The sequence below is a fragment of the Tachyglossus aculeatus genome, chromosome Y4 (genome assembly GCF_015852505.1).
Source record: "Tachyglossus aculeatus isolate mTacAcu1 chromosome Y4, mTacAcu1.pri, whole genome shotgun sequence".
NCBI classification, from domain to species: Eukaryota; Metazoa; Chordata; class Mammalia; order Monotremata; family Tachyglossidae; genus Tachyglossus; species Tachyglossus aculeatus.
Window position 1 is genome coordinate 5,579,258 of NC_052096.1, and position 16,803 is coordinate 5,596,060.

At 56.5% G+C, this 16,803-nt stretch overlaps 1 protein-coding gene across 1 annotated transcript; it reads left to right on the forward strand.

The window, feature by feature from the left end:
• Positions 1 to 587: 587 nt before the first annotated feature.
• On the forward strand, positions 588 to 16,437 carry TRAPPC14 (trafficking protein particle complex 14). The gene is given in 12 exon segments (XM_038768297.1): positions 588 to 1,035; positions 2,666 to 2,761; positions 2,972 to 3,101; positions 4,806 to 4,892; positions 4,983 to 5,103; positions 7,009 to 7,156; positions 9,070 to 9,152; positions 10,190 to 10,353; positions 12,230 to 12,384; positions 12,530 to 12,723; positions 16,201 to 16,234; positions 16,236 to 16,437. Coding segments are annotated over 12 exon segments (1,758 nt in total). The 5' UTR covers positions 588 to 609; the 3' UTR covers positions 16,356 to 16,437.
• The last annotated feature ends 366 nt before the right edge of the window (positions 16,438 to 16,803 follow it).

Sequence of the window (16,803 nt, forward strand, 5' to 3'; positions counted from 1 at the left end):
GACCCCCCCCCCCCCGCCCCCTCGCCGCCCCCGTCCGGCCCCTCCACCCTGCCCCACCATTGCCCTCGGCCCGGCCCTGCCCCCCGCCCCCGTCCGGCCCCCCTCCCTCCCCTGCCCCCTCGGCCCGGCCCCTCCGCCCTGCCTCACCTCTGCCCTCGTCCTGACCCCTGACCCCTGAGCCCGTCCGGACCCCCCCCACCCCGGCCCCTGGCTGCCCTCGTCCGGCCCCCCCTCCCCTGCCCCCTGGCTGCCCTGGGCCCGTCCACCTGCCAGTGCCCCCGTGCCCCCTGGCTGCCCTGGGCCCGTCCACCTGCCAGTGCCCCGTGCCCCCTGGCTGCCCTGGGCCCATCCGCCTGCCAGTGCCCCGTGCCCCCTGGCTGCCCTGGGCCCATCCGCCTGCCAGTGCCCCGTGCCCCCTGCCCCTGGGCCCAGCCACCTGACAGCGCCCCGTGCCCTCCGCCCCTGGGCCCGTCCACCTGCCAGCCAGTGCCCCGTGCCCCCCGCCCCGTCCGCCCCCCGCGGGCCTCCTCTCCCGTCCTCCGCCGGCCTGCCGGTGCCCCCCCACCCCCGTGCCGTGCCCTCCTCCCCTCCCGTCCCGTCCCCGGGCCGATGGAGTCGCAGTGCGACTACTCCATGTACTTCCCGGCGGTGCCCCTGCCGCCGCGGGCCGAGCTAGCGGGGGACCCGGGCCGCTACCGGGCCCTGCCCCGCCGCAACCACCTCTACCTGGGCGAGACGGTCCGGTTCCTGCTGGTCCTCCGCTGCCGGGGGGCCGGGGAGCCCGGCCCGGGGGGCCCCAACGCCCCCAACGCCCCCGCCGCCCCCGCCGCCTGGCCCCGCCTGGCCTCCGCCCTGGCCGCCCTGGCCTCGGTCAGCGCCGGGGACCCCCGGGCCCCCGGAGCCCCCCCTTCTTCCTCCTCCTCCTCCTCCTCCGCCGCTGGCGGCGGCCTGGGGGACCCCAGCGGGAGCCTGTTCCGGGGCTGCAGCCCCCTCCTCACCCACGGGCCCGGCCCTGCGGCGGGGACCGCCGACGTGGTGAGAGACCCCCGGGGAGGGGGCCGGGATGGGCGGGAAGGAGGAGGGAGACCCCCGGCCCCGGGGGCCGGGACACTCGATCCCCCCACATCCCTTCCTCACCTCTCCACTTGGCTCTTCTAATTCCAATTTTCTTGCATCCCTCGAACTCGCCACCGACCTCGCTCACATCCTACCCGGCGCTTAGAACTGTGCTTTGCACATAGTAAGCGCTTAGCAAATGCCATCATTATTGTTATTATTACCTCTGGCCTAGGATGCTCTCCCTCCTATCTGACAGACGGTCAATCACTCTCCCCCCCTCTTCCGAACCTTATCGAAGGCCCATCTCCTTCTCCTCCAAGAAGCCTTCCCTGACTTAAGCCCTCCTTTCCTCTTCTCCCGCTCCTTTCTGCAATCACCCTAGTTTTCTCCCTTTTATTCATCCCCCACCCTTCAAAACCTTATCAAGGGCCCATCTCCTCCTCCAAGAAGCCTTCCCTGACTAAGCCCTCCTTTCCTCTTCTTCCGCTCCTTTCTGCAGTCACCCTAGTTTTTTCCCTTTTACTCATCCCCCACCCTTCAAAACCTTATCAAAGGCCCATCTCCTCCTCCAAGAAGCCTTCCCTGACTAAGCCCTCCTTTCCTCTTCTCCCACTTCTTTCTGCAATCACACTAGTTTTCTCCCTTTTATTCATTCCCCCCACCCTTCAAAACCTTATCAAAGGCCCATCTCCCCCTCCAAGAAGCCTTCCCTGACTAAGCCCTCCTTTCCTCTTCTCCCGCTCCTTTCTGCAATCACCCTAGTTTTCTCCCTTTTACTCATTCCCCCCCACTCCCCGCACCGCTTACCTCCATCTCCCTCATTAATTTTGTTCACACCTGTCCCCTTCTCGAGACCGAAAGCTCGTCATGGGCAGAGAATGTGTCAGTTTATCGCACTGTCGCCCTCTCCCAAGTACTCAGTACGGCGCCCTGCTCGTAGTAAGCGCTCTTTAAATCCGACCGACCGGCCGGCGAGGATAATAGCAACCATGGTCTTTGTTTGACGCTTACTCCGCTGCCCGATGGCCAGCTCGCGGCCCCTCTCCCCCCCGGGGCTCCGCGTCTAAGTCAGTGAGTGAGAACAGTTATTTAAATCCCCATTTTACAGAGGAGGAAACTGAGAGGCCCAGAGAAGTGAAGTGACTTGCCCAAGGTCACCCAAGCAAGGCAAGTGGCGGAGCCGGGATTAGAACCCAGGTCCCCCGATTCCCGGGCCCGCGCTCCCTCCACTGGGCCGCACCGCTGCTCCGCCGGGAGGTGACCCATCTGTGACCTCCCCCTCGTCCCCCTCTCCATCCCCCCCATCTTACCTCCTTCCCTTCCCCACAGCACCTGTATATATGTATATATGTTTGTACATATTTTTTTTTACTCATTTATTTTATTTGTACATATCTATTCTATTTATTTTATTTTGTTAGTCTGTTAGGTTTTGTTCTCTGTCTCCCCCTTTTAGACTGTGAGCCCACTGTTGGGTAGGGACTGTCTCTAGATGTTGCCAATTTGTACTTCCCAAGCGCTTAGTACAGTGCTCTGCACATAGTAAGCGCTCAATAAATACGATTGATGATGATGATGATGATGATGGTGACCTCTCCCTCCCCAGCTGCCCGCGGAGGAACCGATAGTGTCCACTGACGAGGTGATCTTCCCGCTGACCATCTCTTTGGACAAGCTGCCCCCGGGGACCCTCAAGGCCAAGGTCAGCGGACAGCGGAGCTGCCCCCCGCCCCGACTCCAGCCTCGACGGACCCCCCCCATCCCGGGGTGGGATTGGCCTTTTTCCGCTTCTCCGGGCCCCTCCGACCCCTTCCCTCCGTCCCTCCCGCGGGTTGGGACGCGGTGGTCTCGCGGAGCGGGACGTCCGGCTGACCGGGGGTGGGGGGCCGGGGTGGTCCCCGCGCCCCCCCAGATCGTGGTGACCGTGTGGCGGCGGGAGGCGGAGACGCCGGAGGTGAGAGATCACGGGTACCTGAGGCTGCTGCAGACCCGGGCACCGGGGCAGACCTTCCGGGAGGAACAGAGCGCCTTCAAGGCCCAAGGTTTCGGGGGCAGGGGGGCGGGGAGGGCCGGGCGGGGGGCTTGGGGAAACTGAGGTCGGACCGGAGGACCTGGGAGAGTCGAACCACGTGGAGGGCGGGGAGGAAGAGGAAACAGCGTGGCTTTAGTGGAAAGAGCCCGGGCTTGGGAGTCCGAGGTCGTGGGTTCTAATTCCGACTCCGCCGCCTGTCTGGTGTGTGACCTCGGGCAAGTCACTTCACTACTGTGGGCCTCAGTTCCCTCATCTGTAAACTGGGGATGAAGACTGTGAGCCCCACGTGAGACAACCTGATCACCTTGTATCTCCCCCAGTGCTTAGAACGGTGCTTGGCACATAGTAAGCGCTTAACAAATGCCACCATTATTATTATTATTATTATGGGTTCTAATCCCGGCTCCGCCACTTGTCTGCTGTGTGACCTCGGGCAAGTCACTTCACTACTGTGGGCCTCAGTTCCCTCATCTGTAAACTGGGGATGAAGACTGTGAGCCCCACGTGAGACAACCTGATCACCTTGTATCTCCCCCAGTGCTTAGAACGGTGCTTGGCACCTAGTAAGCGCTTAACAAATACCACCATTATTATTATTATTATGGGTTCTAATCCCGGCTCCGCCACTTGTCTGCTGTGTGACCTCGGGCAAGTCACTTCGCTACTGTGGGCCTCAGTTCCCTCATCTGTAAACTGGGGATGAAGACTGTGAGCCCCATGGGGGACAACCTGATCACCTTGTATCTCCCCCAGCACTTAGAATGGTGCTTGGCACATAGTAAGCGCTTAACAAATACCACCATTATTATTATTATTATGGGTTCTAATCCCGGCTCCGCCACTTGTCTGCTGTGTGACCTTGGGCAACTCACTTCACTGCTCTGGGCCTCAGTTCCCTCATCTGGAAAATGGGGATGAAGACTGTGAGCCCCATGTGGGACAACCTGATCACCTTGTACCTCCCCCAGCTCTTAGAACGGTGCTTGGAACATAGTAAGCGCTTAACAAATACCACCATTATTATTATGGGTTCTAATCCAGGCTCTGCCACTTATCACCTGCGTGACCTTGGCCACTTAACTTCTCTGGGCCTTGTACTTCCCAAGCGCTTAGTCCATTGCTCTGCACACAGTAAGCGCTCAATAGATACGGTTGAGTGAATGAACGAATGGGCCTCGGTTTCCTCGTCTGTAAAATGAGGATTAAGACCGTGAGCCCCCCGTGGGACAACCCGATGACCTTGTTTCTCCTTCAGCGCGTAGAACAGTGCTTGGCGCATAGTAAACACCATCATCATTATTACAGTGCTCTGCACCCAGTAAGCGCTCAATAAATATGATTGAATGAATTATTAATAATGAAGGGGGACGGAGCTAAAGGGTTGGAGGAGGTCAGAGCCCGGGGCGTCCAGGGTCGGTGCCGAGCAGCGCTTATTGTGTGCAGAGCGCTGTCCTGGGCGCTAAGGACAATCAATCAATCAATCAGTCGTATTTATTGAGCGCTTACTGTGTGCAGAGCACTGGACTAAGCGCTTGGGAAGTACAAGTTGGCAACATATAGAGACGGTCCCTACCCAACAGTGGGCTCACAGGCTAGAAGGACAGCGCGCCAGAGTCACGGGACATGACCCCTGCCCTCAAGGAGCATCCAGGCCTAGCGGGGGACCGCTCCTCAGCCTGACCCCTGACCTCCGTCCTGTTCTTCCTCCCCTCAGTGAGCACGCTTCTGACCCTCCTCCCCCCGCCGGGACTAAAGTGCCGCCAGATCAACGTGGCCGGGAAACACCTCACCGTGCTGAAGGGTGAGGGCCCGGACGCCCCGGGTCCCCGTCCGGGGGGGCGCGGGGGGGACGGGACCCCCGGGCCTTGACGTCGCCGTCTCCCCGCCGCAGTGCTCAACGGCTCATCCCAGGAGGAGATCTCCGTCTGGGACGTCCGCATCCTCCCGAACTTCAATGCCAGCTACCTGCCCGTCATGCCCGACGGCTCCGTGCTGCTGGTGGACAACGTGTGGTGAGGGGCCGCGGGCCCCCGGGAGACCCCCCATCCCACCCCAGAGAGGAGGACGCGAAGTCCAACTCCCTCGGACCTTGAGCCCCCCGTGGGATGGGGACTGTGTTCCTTCTGCTTACGTTACGTCTCCACCACGGCACTCAGTGCCGTGCTTGGCACGTAATTATAAATAATAATAATAACGGCATTTATTAAGCGCTTACTATGTGCCAAGCACCGTTCTAAGCACTGGGGAGGTTACAAGGGGATCAGGTTGCCCCACGGGGGGCTCACGGTTTTAATCCCCATTTTCCAGATGAGGTCACTGAGGCCCAGAGAAGCGAAGTGACTTGCCCAAAGTCACCCAGCTGACAATCAGCGGAGCCGGGATTTGAACCCACGACCTCTGACTCCAAAGCCCGGGCTCTTTCCGCTGAGCCACGCTGCTTCTCTCAGTTATCGGGGCTTCCGCCACATGATTAAGAGAGATGGAGAATATGGGGGGCACCAGGTTTAAAGAGCACAGGAAGAGGGGTCAGAGGGCTGGACCCTTTATTTTATATTTTTAAGTGCTTACTATGTGCCATGTGCTGTACTAAGCACTGGGGTGGATTTAGGCTAATCAGGTAGGACACATCCCCGGTCCCACACGGGTCACCAGGTTTAAAGAGCACAGGAAGAGGGGTCAGAGGGCTGGACCCTTTATTTTATATTTTTAAGTGCTTACTATGTGCCATGCGCTGTACTAAGCGCTGGGGTGGATTTAGGCTAATCAGGTAGGACACATCCCCCGTCCCACACGGGGCTCACAGTCTTAATCCCCATTTTATTGAGGGAACTGAGGTACAGAGAAGTGAAGTGACTTGCCCAAAGTCACCCAGCAGACAAGCGGCAGAGCCGGGATTAGAACGCAGGTCCTTCCGACTCCCGGGCCCGGGCTCTCTTCACGGCTTCCCACGCTGCGGCGGCTTCTCTCCCGTGGTCGGAGAGGAGCAGCGTGGCTCAGTGCCGAGAGCCCGGGCTTGGGACTCCGAGGTCGTGGGTTCTAATCCCTCCTCCGCCACCTGTCAGCGGTGCGGCTTTGGGCCGGTCACTTCCCTTCTCTGGGCCTCAGTTCCCTCACCTGTCAAATCAGGTAGGACACATCCCCGGTCCCACACGGGTCACCAGGTTTAAAGAGCACGGGAAGAGGGGTCAGAGGGCTGGACCCTTGATTTTATATTTTTAAGTGCTTACTATGTGCCATGCGCTGTACTAAGCGCTGGGGTGGATTTAGGCTAATCAGGTAGGACACAGCCCCCGTCCCACACGGGGCTCACAGTCTTAATCCCCATTTTACTGAGGGAACTGGGGTACAGAGAAGTGAAGTGACTTGCCCAAGGTCACCCAGCAGACAAGCGGCAGAGCTGGGATTAGAACGCAGGTCCTTCCGACTCCCGGGCCCGGGCTCTCTTCACGGCTTCCCACGCTGCGGCGGCTTCTCTCCCGTGGTCGGAGAGGAGCAGCGTGGCTCAGCGCCGAGAGCCCGGGCTTGGGACTCCGAGGTCGTGGGTTCTAATCCCGACATCTGTCAGCGGTGTGGCTTTGGGCCGGTCACTTCCCTTCTCTGGGCCTCAGTTCCCTCACCTGTCAAATCAGGTAGGACACATCCCCGGTCCCACACGGGTCACCAGGTTTAAAGAGCACGGGAAGAGGGGTCAGAGGGCTGGACCCTTTATTTTATTTTATATTTTGGGGATAAATGGGGATGACGACTGGGAGCCCCCCGTGGCTCCCCCTGATCACCTTGTATCTCCCCCGGCGCTCAGAACGGTGCTCGGCCCGTAGTGAGCGCTCATCAAATACCAATATTATTAGGGAGGGGAGTGGGCTGGGGGGCTCCGGGTTGGGGTAGCCGGTTGGGAGCCTCCCTCCGCTTCTGCGCAGCCACCAGTCCGGCGAGGTCTCCATGGGCTCCTTCTGCCGCCTCCCCGGAGCGTCGGGCTGCCTGCCGTGCCCGCTGAGTGCCCTGGAAGAGCACAATTTCCTGTTCCAGCTACGAGGGGGCGAGCAGCCCCCGCCGGGGGGCAAGGAGGTGAGGCCGAAGCTCCGGGCTCCGTCTAGCTCACCGCCCCTCCGTCTCGTCTATCTCACTGCCGGCCCCTCGCCCCCGTCCCGCCTCTGGCCTGGAACGCCCTCCCTCCTCACATCCGACAGACCCCGCTTCAAACCCACCTCCTCCTCCAAGAAGCCTTCCCCGACTAAGCCCCCCTTTCCTCTTCTCCCACTCCCACGTCGCCCCGATTTCCCCTTTTTATCCATCCCCCCCCCGCCCCAGCACTGTTGGTCCCCATCTGTCCTTTATTTCTATTAATATCTGTCTCCCTGCCGTCTAGACCATAAGCCCACTGCGGGCAGGGAAGGTGTCTGCTTATCGTCCTCTCCCAAACAGTACCGTGTTTGCGAGGTATCGTCCTCTCCCAAACGCTCGGGACAGTGTTTGCGAGAAGCAGCGTGGCTCAGTGGAAATCAATCAATCAATCAATCGTATTTATTGAGCGCTTACTATGTGCAGAGCACTGTACTAAGCGCTTGGGAAGTACAAATTGGCAACATATAGAGACAGTCCCTACCCAACAGTGGGCTCACATTCTAAAAGGGGGAGACAGAGAACAAAACCAAACATACTAACAAAATAAATAGAATAGATATGTACAAATAAAATAAATAAATAAATAGAGTAATAAATATGTACAACCATAAGAGCCCGGGCTTGGGAGCCGGAGGTCCCGGGTTCAAATCCCGGCTCTGCCACTTGTCGGCTGTGTGACTTTGGACAAGTCACTTCACTTCTCTGCACCTCAGTTCCCTCATCTGGAAAATGGGGATTAAGACTGTGAGCCCCCCGTGGGACAACCTGATTACCGTGTATCCTCCCCAGCGCTTAGAACAGTGCTTTGCACATAGTAAGCGCTTAATAAATGCCATTAAAAAAAATAATAATAATTTTGGTATTTGTTAAGCGCTTACTATGTGCAAAGCACTGTTCTAAGCGCTGGGGAAGATACAATAATAATGCTGGTATTTGTTAAGCGCTTACTGTGTGCAAAGTCTTTTAGACTGAGCCCAATGTTGGGTAGGGACTGTCTCTATGTGTTGCCAATTTGTACTTCCCAAGCGCTTAGTACAGTGCTCTGCACATAGTAAGCGCTCAATAAATATGATTGATTGCAAAGCACTGTTTTAAGCGCTGCGGGGGGGGACCACGAGGAGATGAGGTTGTCCCATGTGGGGCTCACAGTCTTAATCCCCACTTGACAGATGAGGGAACTGAGGCACAGAGAAGTGAAGTGAAGACTGTGAGCCCCAAGTGGGACAACCCGATCACCTGTATTCCCCCGGCCCGCCCTGACCCCAGCGCTTAGAACAGTGCTTCGCACATATCAATCAATCAATCGTATTTATTGAGCGCTTACTGTGTGCAGAGCACTGTACTGTGTGCAGAGCACAGGGAAGCAGTGTGGCTCAGTGGAAAGAGCCCGGGCTTGGGAGTCAGAGGTCATGGGTTCTAATCCCGGCCCTGCCACTTCTCAGCTGTGTGACTTTGGGCAAGTCACTTCACTTCTCTGGGCCTCAGTTCCCTCATCTGCAAAATGGGGATTAAGATTGTGAGCCCCACGTGGGACAACCTTGATTACCTTGTATCCCCCCAGTGCTTAGAACAGTGCTTGGCACATAGTAAGCACTTAACAAATACCAACATTATTCTTATTATTACTACTAAGCGCTTGAAGCTTAGTAAGCGCTTAACAAATGCCATCATTCTTCTTATTATTACAGTGCCCTGCACACAGTAAACGCTCGATAAATATGATGGACTGAGTGAACGGGCCCCTCTCTCGGTCCCTCGGCGAGCCCTTCCTGTGTGTTTAGAGCACTGTAGTAAGCACTCGGGAGGGCACAGAGGAGGGAGTAGACGTGTGACCCCTCCTGCCCTCCCTTCCCCAGGGCCTGGAGGTTCCCCTCGTGGCTGTCGTCCAGTGGTCGACCCCGAAACTACCATTCACGCACAGTATCTACACCCATTACCGGTAAGAGACCCCCCATCCCACCCCTCCCTCGAGACCCCCTCTCCTGATCCCCACCCCACGGCGACCAGACCCCGCAGCCTGGCTCAAAAGGATCTGGGTTCTAATCCCGTCTCTGCTGCGGGGCCTTGGTCCGGTCACTTCCCTTCTCTGGGCCTCAGTTCCCTCGTCTGTAAAATGGGGGTGAGACCCGTGTGTCCAACCTGATTAACTTGGCTCTGCCCCAGCGCTTAGAACAGTGAGCCCGCTGTTGGGTAGGGGCCGCGTCTCTGTCTCCCCCTTCTAGACTGTGAGCCCACTGTTGGGTAGGGACTATCTCTATATGTTGCCAATTTGGACTTCCCAAAGCGCTTAGTCCAGTGCTCTGCACCCAGTAAGCGCTCAGTAAATACGACGGAACGGATGGATGAACGAACAGTGCCTGGCACGGAGGAAGGGCTGAACAAATGCCGCCGTCGTCGGCTGCGTCTGGCCCCCTTTCGCCTCGCCCTCTATATGTTGCCAACTTGTACTTCCCAAGCGCCTAGTACAGTGCTCTGCACACAGTAAGCGCTCAATAAATATGATTGAGTGAATGACCCGAGGTGGGGGAAAGGTGGAGAAGAAGAGGGTGGTAGAAGGGAATCGTTGAGAGGAAGGGGTTGGTGCCGTGTCTTGTACTTCCCAAGCGCTTAGTCCAGTGCTCTGCACACAGTAAGCGCTCAATAAATACGATTGATCAATCAACTGTTTTTATTGAGCGCTTACTGTGTGCAGAGCACTGGACTAAGCGCTTGGGAAGTACAAGCTGGCAACATATAGAGACGGTCCCTACCCAACAGTGGGCTCACAGTCTAGAAGGGGGAGACAGAGAACAAAACCAAACATACTAACAAAATAAAATAAATAGAATAGATGGGTACATGTAAAATAAGTAAATAAATAGAGTAATAAATTGATTGATTGAGGTGGACGCCCCCGGGGCTCACGTCCGTCCCCCGCCCCGCCGGGTCTGTCCGCCCTCCCTCCCCGGGGCGAGGGAGGGTCTCCTCTCCCCGCAGGCTCCCCAGCATCCGGCTGGACCGCCCCTGCTTCGTGATGACGGCCGCCTGCGAGTCCCCCGTGCGAGCCCACGAGCGCTTCACCGTCACCTACACCCTCATCAACAACCTGCACGACTTCCTGGCCGTGCGGCTCGTCTGGACGCCGGAGCACGCCCAGGCCGGTGCGGCCCCCCGGGGCCGGGGGACGGGGGACGTGGCCCCGGGGTGGGGGGACCAGAAGCCAGGCGCCAGCGCTTAGCGGCCTGAACCCACTGTTGGGTAGGGACCGTCTCTAGATGTTGCCAACTTGGACTTCCCAAGCGCTTAGTACAGTGCTCTGGGCTGTCCATCCCCTCGCCCCCTCCTACCTCACCTCCCTTCTGTCCTTGTCCAGCCCAGCCCGCACCCTCCGCTCCTCTGCCACCGCTAATCTCCTCCCCGGGCCTCCCTCTCGCCCGTCCCGCCATCGACCCCCGGCCCACGTCATCCCCCGGGCCTGGCATGTCCTCCCTCTGCCCATCCGCCAAGCTAGCTCTCTTCTTCCCCTCAGAGCCCTACTGAGAGCTCACCTCCTCCAGGAGGCCTTCCCAGACTGAGCCCCTTCCTTCCTCTCCCCCTCGTCCCCCTCTCCATCCCCCCCATCTTACCTCCTTCCCTTCCCCACAGCACCTCTCTTCCTCCCTTCGAGGCCCTACTGAGAGCTCACCTCCTCCAGGAGGCCTTCCCACACTGAGCCCCTTCCTTCCTCTCCCCCTCGTCCCCCTCTCCATCCCCCCATCTTACCTCCTTCCCTTCCCCACAGCACCTGTATATATGTTTGTACATATTTATTACTCTATGTATTTATTTTACTTGTACATATCTATTCTATTTATTTTATTTTGTTAGTATATTTGGTTTTGTCTCCCCCTTTTAGACTGTGTTGGGTAGGGACTGTATATGTTGCCAATTTGTACTTCCCAAGCGCTTAGTACAGTGCTCTGCACACAGTAAGCGCTCAATAAATACGATAGATGAGGATGATGATGCACACAGTAAGCGCTCAATAAATACCATTGATTGATTGGGAGTTGGAAGGACCTGGGTTCTAATCCCTCCGCCGCCACGTCCCCTGTGTGACCTTGGACAAATCACTTCTCTGGGCCTCGGTCCCTTGGTCTGGAAAGTGGGGATCAAGAGCGTGAGCCTCGCGTGGGACGGGGACTGTGTCCGACCCGATGAACTTGGATGTAGCCCAGTGCTTAGAACGGCGCTTGGCCCACTCGTTCAATCGTATTTATCGAGCGCTTACTAATAATATAATAGTAATAATGGCATTTATCGAGCGCTTGCTGTGTGCAAAGCATTCATTCATTCAATCGTAGTTATTCATTCACCCAACAGTGGGCTAACAGTCCAGACAGCACTGTTCTAAGCGCTGGGAAGGTTACAAGGTGAAGAGGTTGTCCCACGTGGGGCTCCCAGTCTTCATCCCCATTTTCCAGATGAGGTAACTGAGGCCCAGAGAAGTGAAGTGACTCGCCCAAAGTCACACAGCCGGCAAGTGGCGGAGCCAGGATTTGAACCCACGACCTCCGACTCCAAAGCCTGGGCTCTTTCCACTGAGCCACGCTGCTTCTCACTTATTCATTCAATCGTATTTATTGAGTGTGTGCAGAGCACTGGACTCAGCGCTTGGGAAGTACAAGTTGGCAACATATAGAGACGGTCCCCACCCAACAGTGGGCTACTGCTTACTGTGTGCAGAGCACTGTACTAAGCGCTTGGGAAGTCCAAGTTGGCAACATATAGAGACGGTCCCCACCCAACAGTGGGCTGCTGCTTACTGTGTGCAGAGCACTGTACTAAGCGCTTGGGAAGTCCAAGTTGGCAACGTATAGAGACGGTCCCCACCCAACAGTGGGCTGCTGCTTACTGTGTGCAGAGCACTGTACTAAGCGCTTGGGAAGTCCAAGTTGGCAACATATAGAGCCGGTCCCCACCCAACAACGGGCTCACAGTCTAGAAGGCCCGCAGCTAGGCGCCCAACAGGTAACCACCGTTGTGATGGCCGCCCAGGGAAGCAGCTGTCGGAGGAGGAGCGGCGGTCCATGCAGGCCGCGCTGGACGCCATCGTGTGCCACACGCCCCTCAACAACCTCGGCTTCTCCCGGAAGGGCAGTGCCCTGACCTTCCGCGTCGGCTTCCAGGCCCTCCGTGCCGGGCTCTTTGAGGTGGGTGGCGGGCGGGATGGGGGGATGGAGGCCGGGATGGGGGGCTGGAGGCCGGGATGGGGGGGATGGAGGCCGGGATGGACCCTTCCGGGCACGGAGCGGGGAAGGCCGGGAAGCGAATGCCGACCCCCGCGTCCCTCCCCAGCTGAGCCAGCACATGAAGCTGAAGCTGCAGTTCACGGCCAGCGTGTCCCACCCGCCGCCCGAGGCCCGGCCCCTGTCCCGCAAAAGCAGCCCCAGCAGTCCCGCCGTCCGGGAGCTGGTGGAGCGACACCAGGCCAGCCTGGGCCGCTCCCAGTCCTTCTCCCACCAGCAGCCCTCCCGCAGCCATCTCATGAGGTAATCACCGGGATGGGGAGAAGAAGAAGAACAGTAATAAGGCCCTGCTGAGGAGAGCTCACCTCCTCCAGGAGGCCTTCCCACACTCAGCCCCTTCCTTCCTCTCCCCCTCGTCCCCCTCTTCATCCCCCCCATCTTACCTCCTTCCCTTCCCCACAGCACCTGTATAGATGTTTGTACATATTTATTACTCTATTTTACTTGTCCATATCTATTCTATTTATTTTATTTTGTTAGTATGTTTGGTTTTGTTCTCTGTCTCCCCCTTTTAGACTGTGAGCCCACTGTTGGGTAGGGACTGTCTCTATATGTTGCCAATTTGTACTTCCCAAGCGCTTAGTACAGTGCTCTGCACATAGTAAGCGCTCAATAAATACGATTGATAAATACGATTGATGATAATAATAATAACGGCATGTATTAAGCGCTTACTACGTGCACCGTTCTGAGCGCTGGGGTGGCTACCGCCCATTTCTTCTCTTCCCATTTTTCCCATTGTATCCCCCCCCGCCCAGCGCTTAGAACAGTGCTTTGCACGGAGTAAGCACTTAACAAATGCCATCATCATCATCAATCGTATTTATTGAGCGCTTACTGTGTGCAGAGCACTGTACTAAGCGCTTGGGAAGTCCAAGTTGGCAACATGTAGAGACAGTCCCTACCCAATAGTGGGCTCACAGTGTAAATTATTGTTACAAAGTGATCCAGTTGTCCAACGAAGGGTGGGGGGGGTGGCTCGCAGTCTTCATCCCCGTTTGACAGATGAGGTCACTGAGGCCCAGAGAAGCGACTTGCCCAAAGTCCCACAGCCGACAAGTGGCGGAGCCGGGATTTGAACCCATGACCTCGGACTCCAAAGCCACCGAGCCACGCTGCTTCCTGGGATAATAATGATGATGGTGTTTGTGAAGTGCTTACTATGTGCAAAGCACTGTTCTAAGCACTGGGGAGGTTGCAAGATGATCAGGTTGCCCCACGGGGGGCTCACAGTTTTAATCCCCATTTTACAGATGAGGGAACTGAGGCCTAGAGAAGTGAAGTGACTTGCCCAAAGTCACTCAGCTGACAGTTGGCAGTTGGGATGGTTTCCGTTAAGCGCTTACTAGGGGCCGGGCACTGTAATAATAATAATGGTGATGATGGTATTTGTTAAGCGCTTACTATGGGCCAAGCACTGTGGTGAGCGCTGGGGGAGATACAAGTTAATCAGGTTGTCCCACAGGGGGCTTACATCCATTTTACAGATGAGGTAACTGAGGCACAAAGAATAATAATAATAATGGCATTTATTAAGCGCTTACTATGTGCAGAGCACTGTTCTAAGCGCTGGGGAGGTCACAGGGTGATCAGGTTGTCATCGTCATCAATCGTATTTATTGAGCGCTTACTATGTGCAGAGCACTGTACTAAGCGCTTGGGAAGTACAAATTGGCAACATCTAGAGACAGTCCCTACCCAACAGTGGGCTCACAGTCTAAAAGGGGGAGACAGAGAACAAAACCAAACATACTTACAAAATAAAATAACTAGGATAGATAAGTAAAATAAATAAATACAGTAATAAATATGTACAAACATATATACATATATCCAGGTGCTGTGGGGAAGGGAAGGAGGTAAGAAGGGGGGGATGGAGAGGGGGACGAGGGGGAGAGGAAGGAAGGGGCTCAGTCTGGGAAGGCCTCCTGGAGGAGGTGAGCTCTCAGCAGGGCCTTGAAGGGAGGAAGAGAGCTAGCTTGGCGGATGGGCAGAGGGATTGGGGGCATTCCGGGCCCGGGGGATGACGTGGGCCGGGGGTCGATGGCGGGACAGGCGAGAACGAGGTACGGTGAGGAGATTAGCGGCGGAGGAGCGGAGGGCGCGGGCTGGGCTGGAGAAGGAGAGAAGGGAGGGGAGGTAGGAGGGGGCGAGGGGATGGATGGATGGACAGCCTTGAAGCCCAGGGTGAGGAGTTTCTGCCTGATGCGCAGATTGACTGGTAGCCACTGGAGGTTTTTGAGGAGGGGAGTGATATGCCCAGACCGTTTCTGGACAAAGATAATCCGGGCAGCGGCATGAAGTCTGGATTGAAGTGGGGAGAGACACGAGGACGGGAGATCAGAGAGAAGGCTGATGCAGTAGTCCAGACGGGATAGGATGAGAGCTTGAACGAGCAGGGTAGCGGTTGGGATGGAGAGGAAAGGGCGGATCTTGGCAACGTTGCGGAGCTGAGACCGGCAGGTTCTGGTGACGCCTTGGATGTGAGGGGTGAACGAGAGAGCGGAGTCGAGGATGACACCAAGGTTGCGGGCTCGTGAGACGGGAAGGAAGGTTGTCCCATGGGGGGCTCACAGTCTTCATCCTCATTTTACAGATGAGGTCACTGAGGCCCAGAGAAGTGAAGTGACTTGCCCAAAGTCACACAGCTGACAATTGGCAGAGCCGGAATTTGAACCCACGACCTCTGACTCCAAAGCCTGGCTTCTTTCCACTGAGCCACGCTGCTTCTGTACTAAGCGCTGGGGTAGATTGGGTTGGACACAGTCTGTGTTCCACATATAGTAATAATAATTACTGTTATAGTAATAATATACTATAATTGTTATTATAGTAATTTTTTATTACTATTATATAACATGTAGATACTATGTTATTATATTCCACATATAATAATAGTAATGATGGGATTTGTTAAGCACTTACATAGTAAGCTCTTAACAAATACATCATTTATTATTGTTATTATTCGACGGGAAGACTAAGCTACAACATATATTTTTATAGGAGAAGCAGCGTGGCTCGATGGAAAGAGCGCGGGCTTCAGAGTCAGAGGTCACGGGTTCAAATCCCGGCTCCGCCAATTGTCAGCTAGGTGACTTTGGGCAAGTCGCTTCATCATCATCATCAATCGTATTTATTGAGCGCTTACTATGTGCAGAGCACTGTACTAAGCGCTTGGGAAATACAAATTGGCAACATATAGAGACAGTCCCAACCCAACAGTGGGTTCACAGTCTAAAAGGGGGAGACGGAGAACAAAACCAAACATACTAACAAAATAAAATAAATAGAATAGATATGTACAAGTAAAATAAATAGAGTAATAAATATGTACAAACATATATACAGGTGCTGTGGGGAAGGGAAGGAGGTAAGATGTGGGGGGATGGAGAGGGGCACGAGGGGGAGAGGAAGGAAGGGGCTCAGTCTGGGTCGCTTCACTTCTCTGGGCCTCAGTGACCTCATCTGTCAAATGGGGATGAAGGCTGGGAGCCCCCCGTGGGACAACCTGATCACGTTGTAGCCTCCCCAGCGCTTAGGATAGTGCTTTGCACATAGTAAGCGCTTAATGAATGCCATCATTATTATTATATTTCTATTGTCCTCTCCCAAGTGCTTAATACAGTGCTGGGCACACGGTGAGCGCTCAATAAGTATGATTGACCAAGTGGGGAGGTGCCCCTCACTCTTTCTCCGTCCGTGTCCCCCCCTTCCCAGGTCGGGCAGCGTGATGGAGCGGCGGGCCATCACCCCCCCCCGTGGCCTCCCCCGTGGGCCGCCCGCTCTACCTGCCCCCGGACAAGGCCGTCCTGTCGCTGGACAAGATCGCCAAGCGGGAATGCAAGGTCCTGGTGGTAGAGCCCGTCAAGTAGACGCCCCCCGGCCCCAAAAACCACCACTCCACCCCCACCAACCGCTGCTGGGCCCCCCAACACCCCGCAGCGGGGCGGGGGGGCCGCCTGTCTGTGTCTGCTGGACGGGGAGCGGCCACGGAGCCTCGCCAACAGTATTGTCCTTGGCGTCTGCCCCGCTCCCCCACATCCCCGACTCGAGGGGTGGGGCACGGGGGGCCCCCCACTTCCTGTCGTCTCCCCCACCCCCATTTCCAGGGAATTTGTGTTTTTTCCCCCCCTGTCTGGTTTACGGATGGTTAACGGTTCTCCTCCTCAGTGGGTTCTGCCCGTCCCCGCCTGCCCGCACCCCGGTGGGGCCAAGCTGAGCAGGCCCTGGCAGCTTTCTCCGTACTGTCGCGTGTCCCCCTCTCCCCACTCCGGGGGTCAAGGTAATGGGAAACGGGGGGAAGACTGGGGGAAGGGGAGG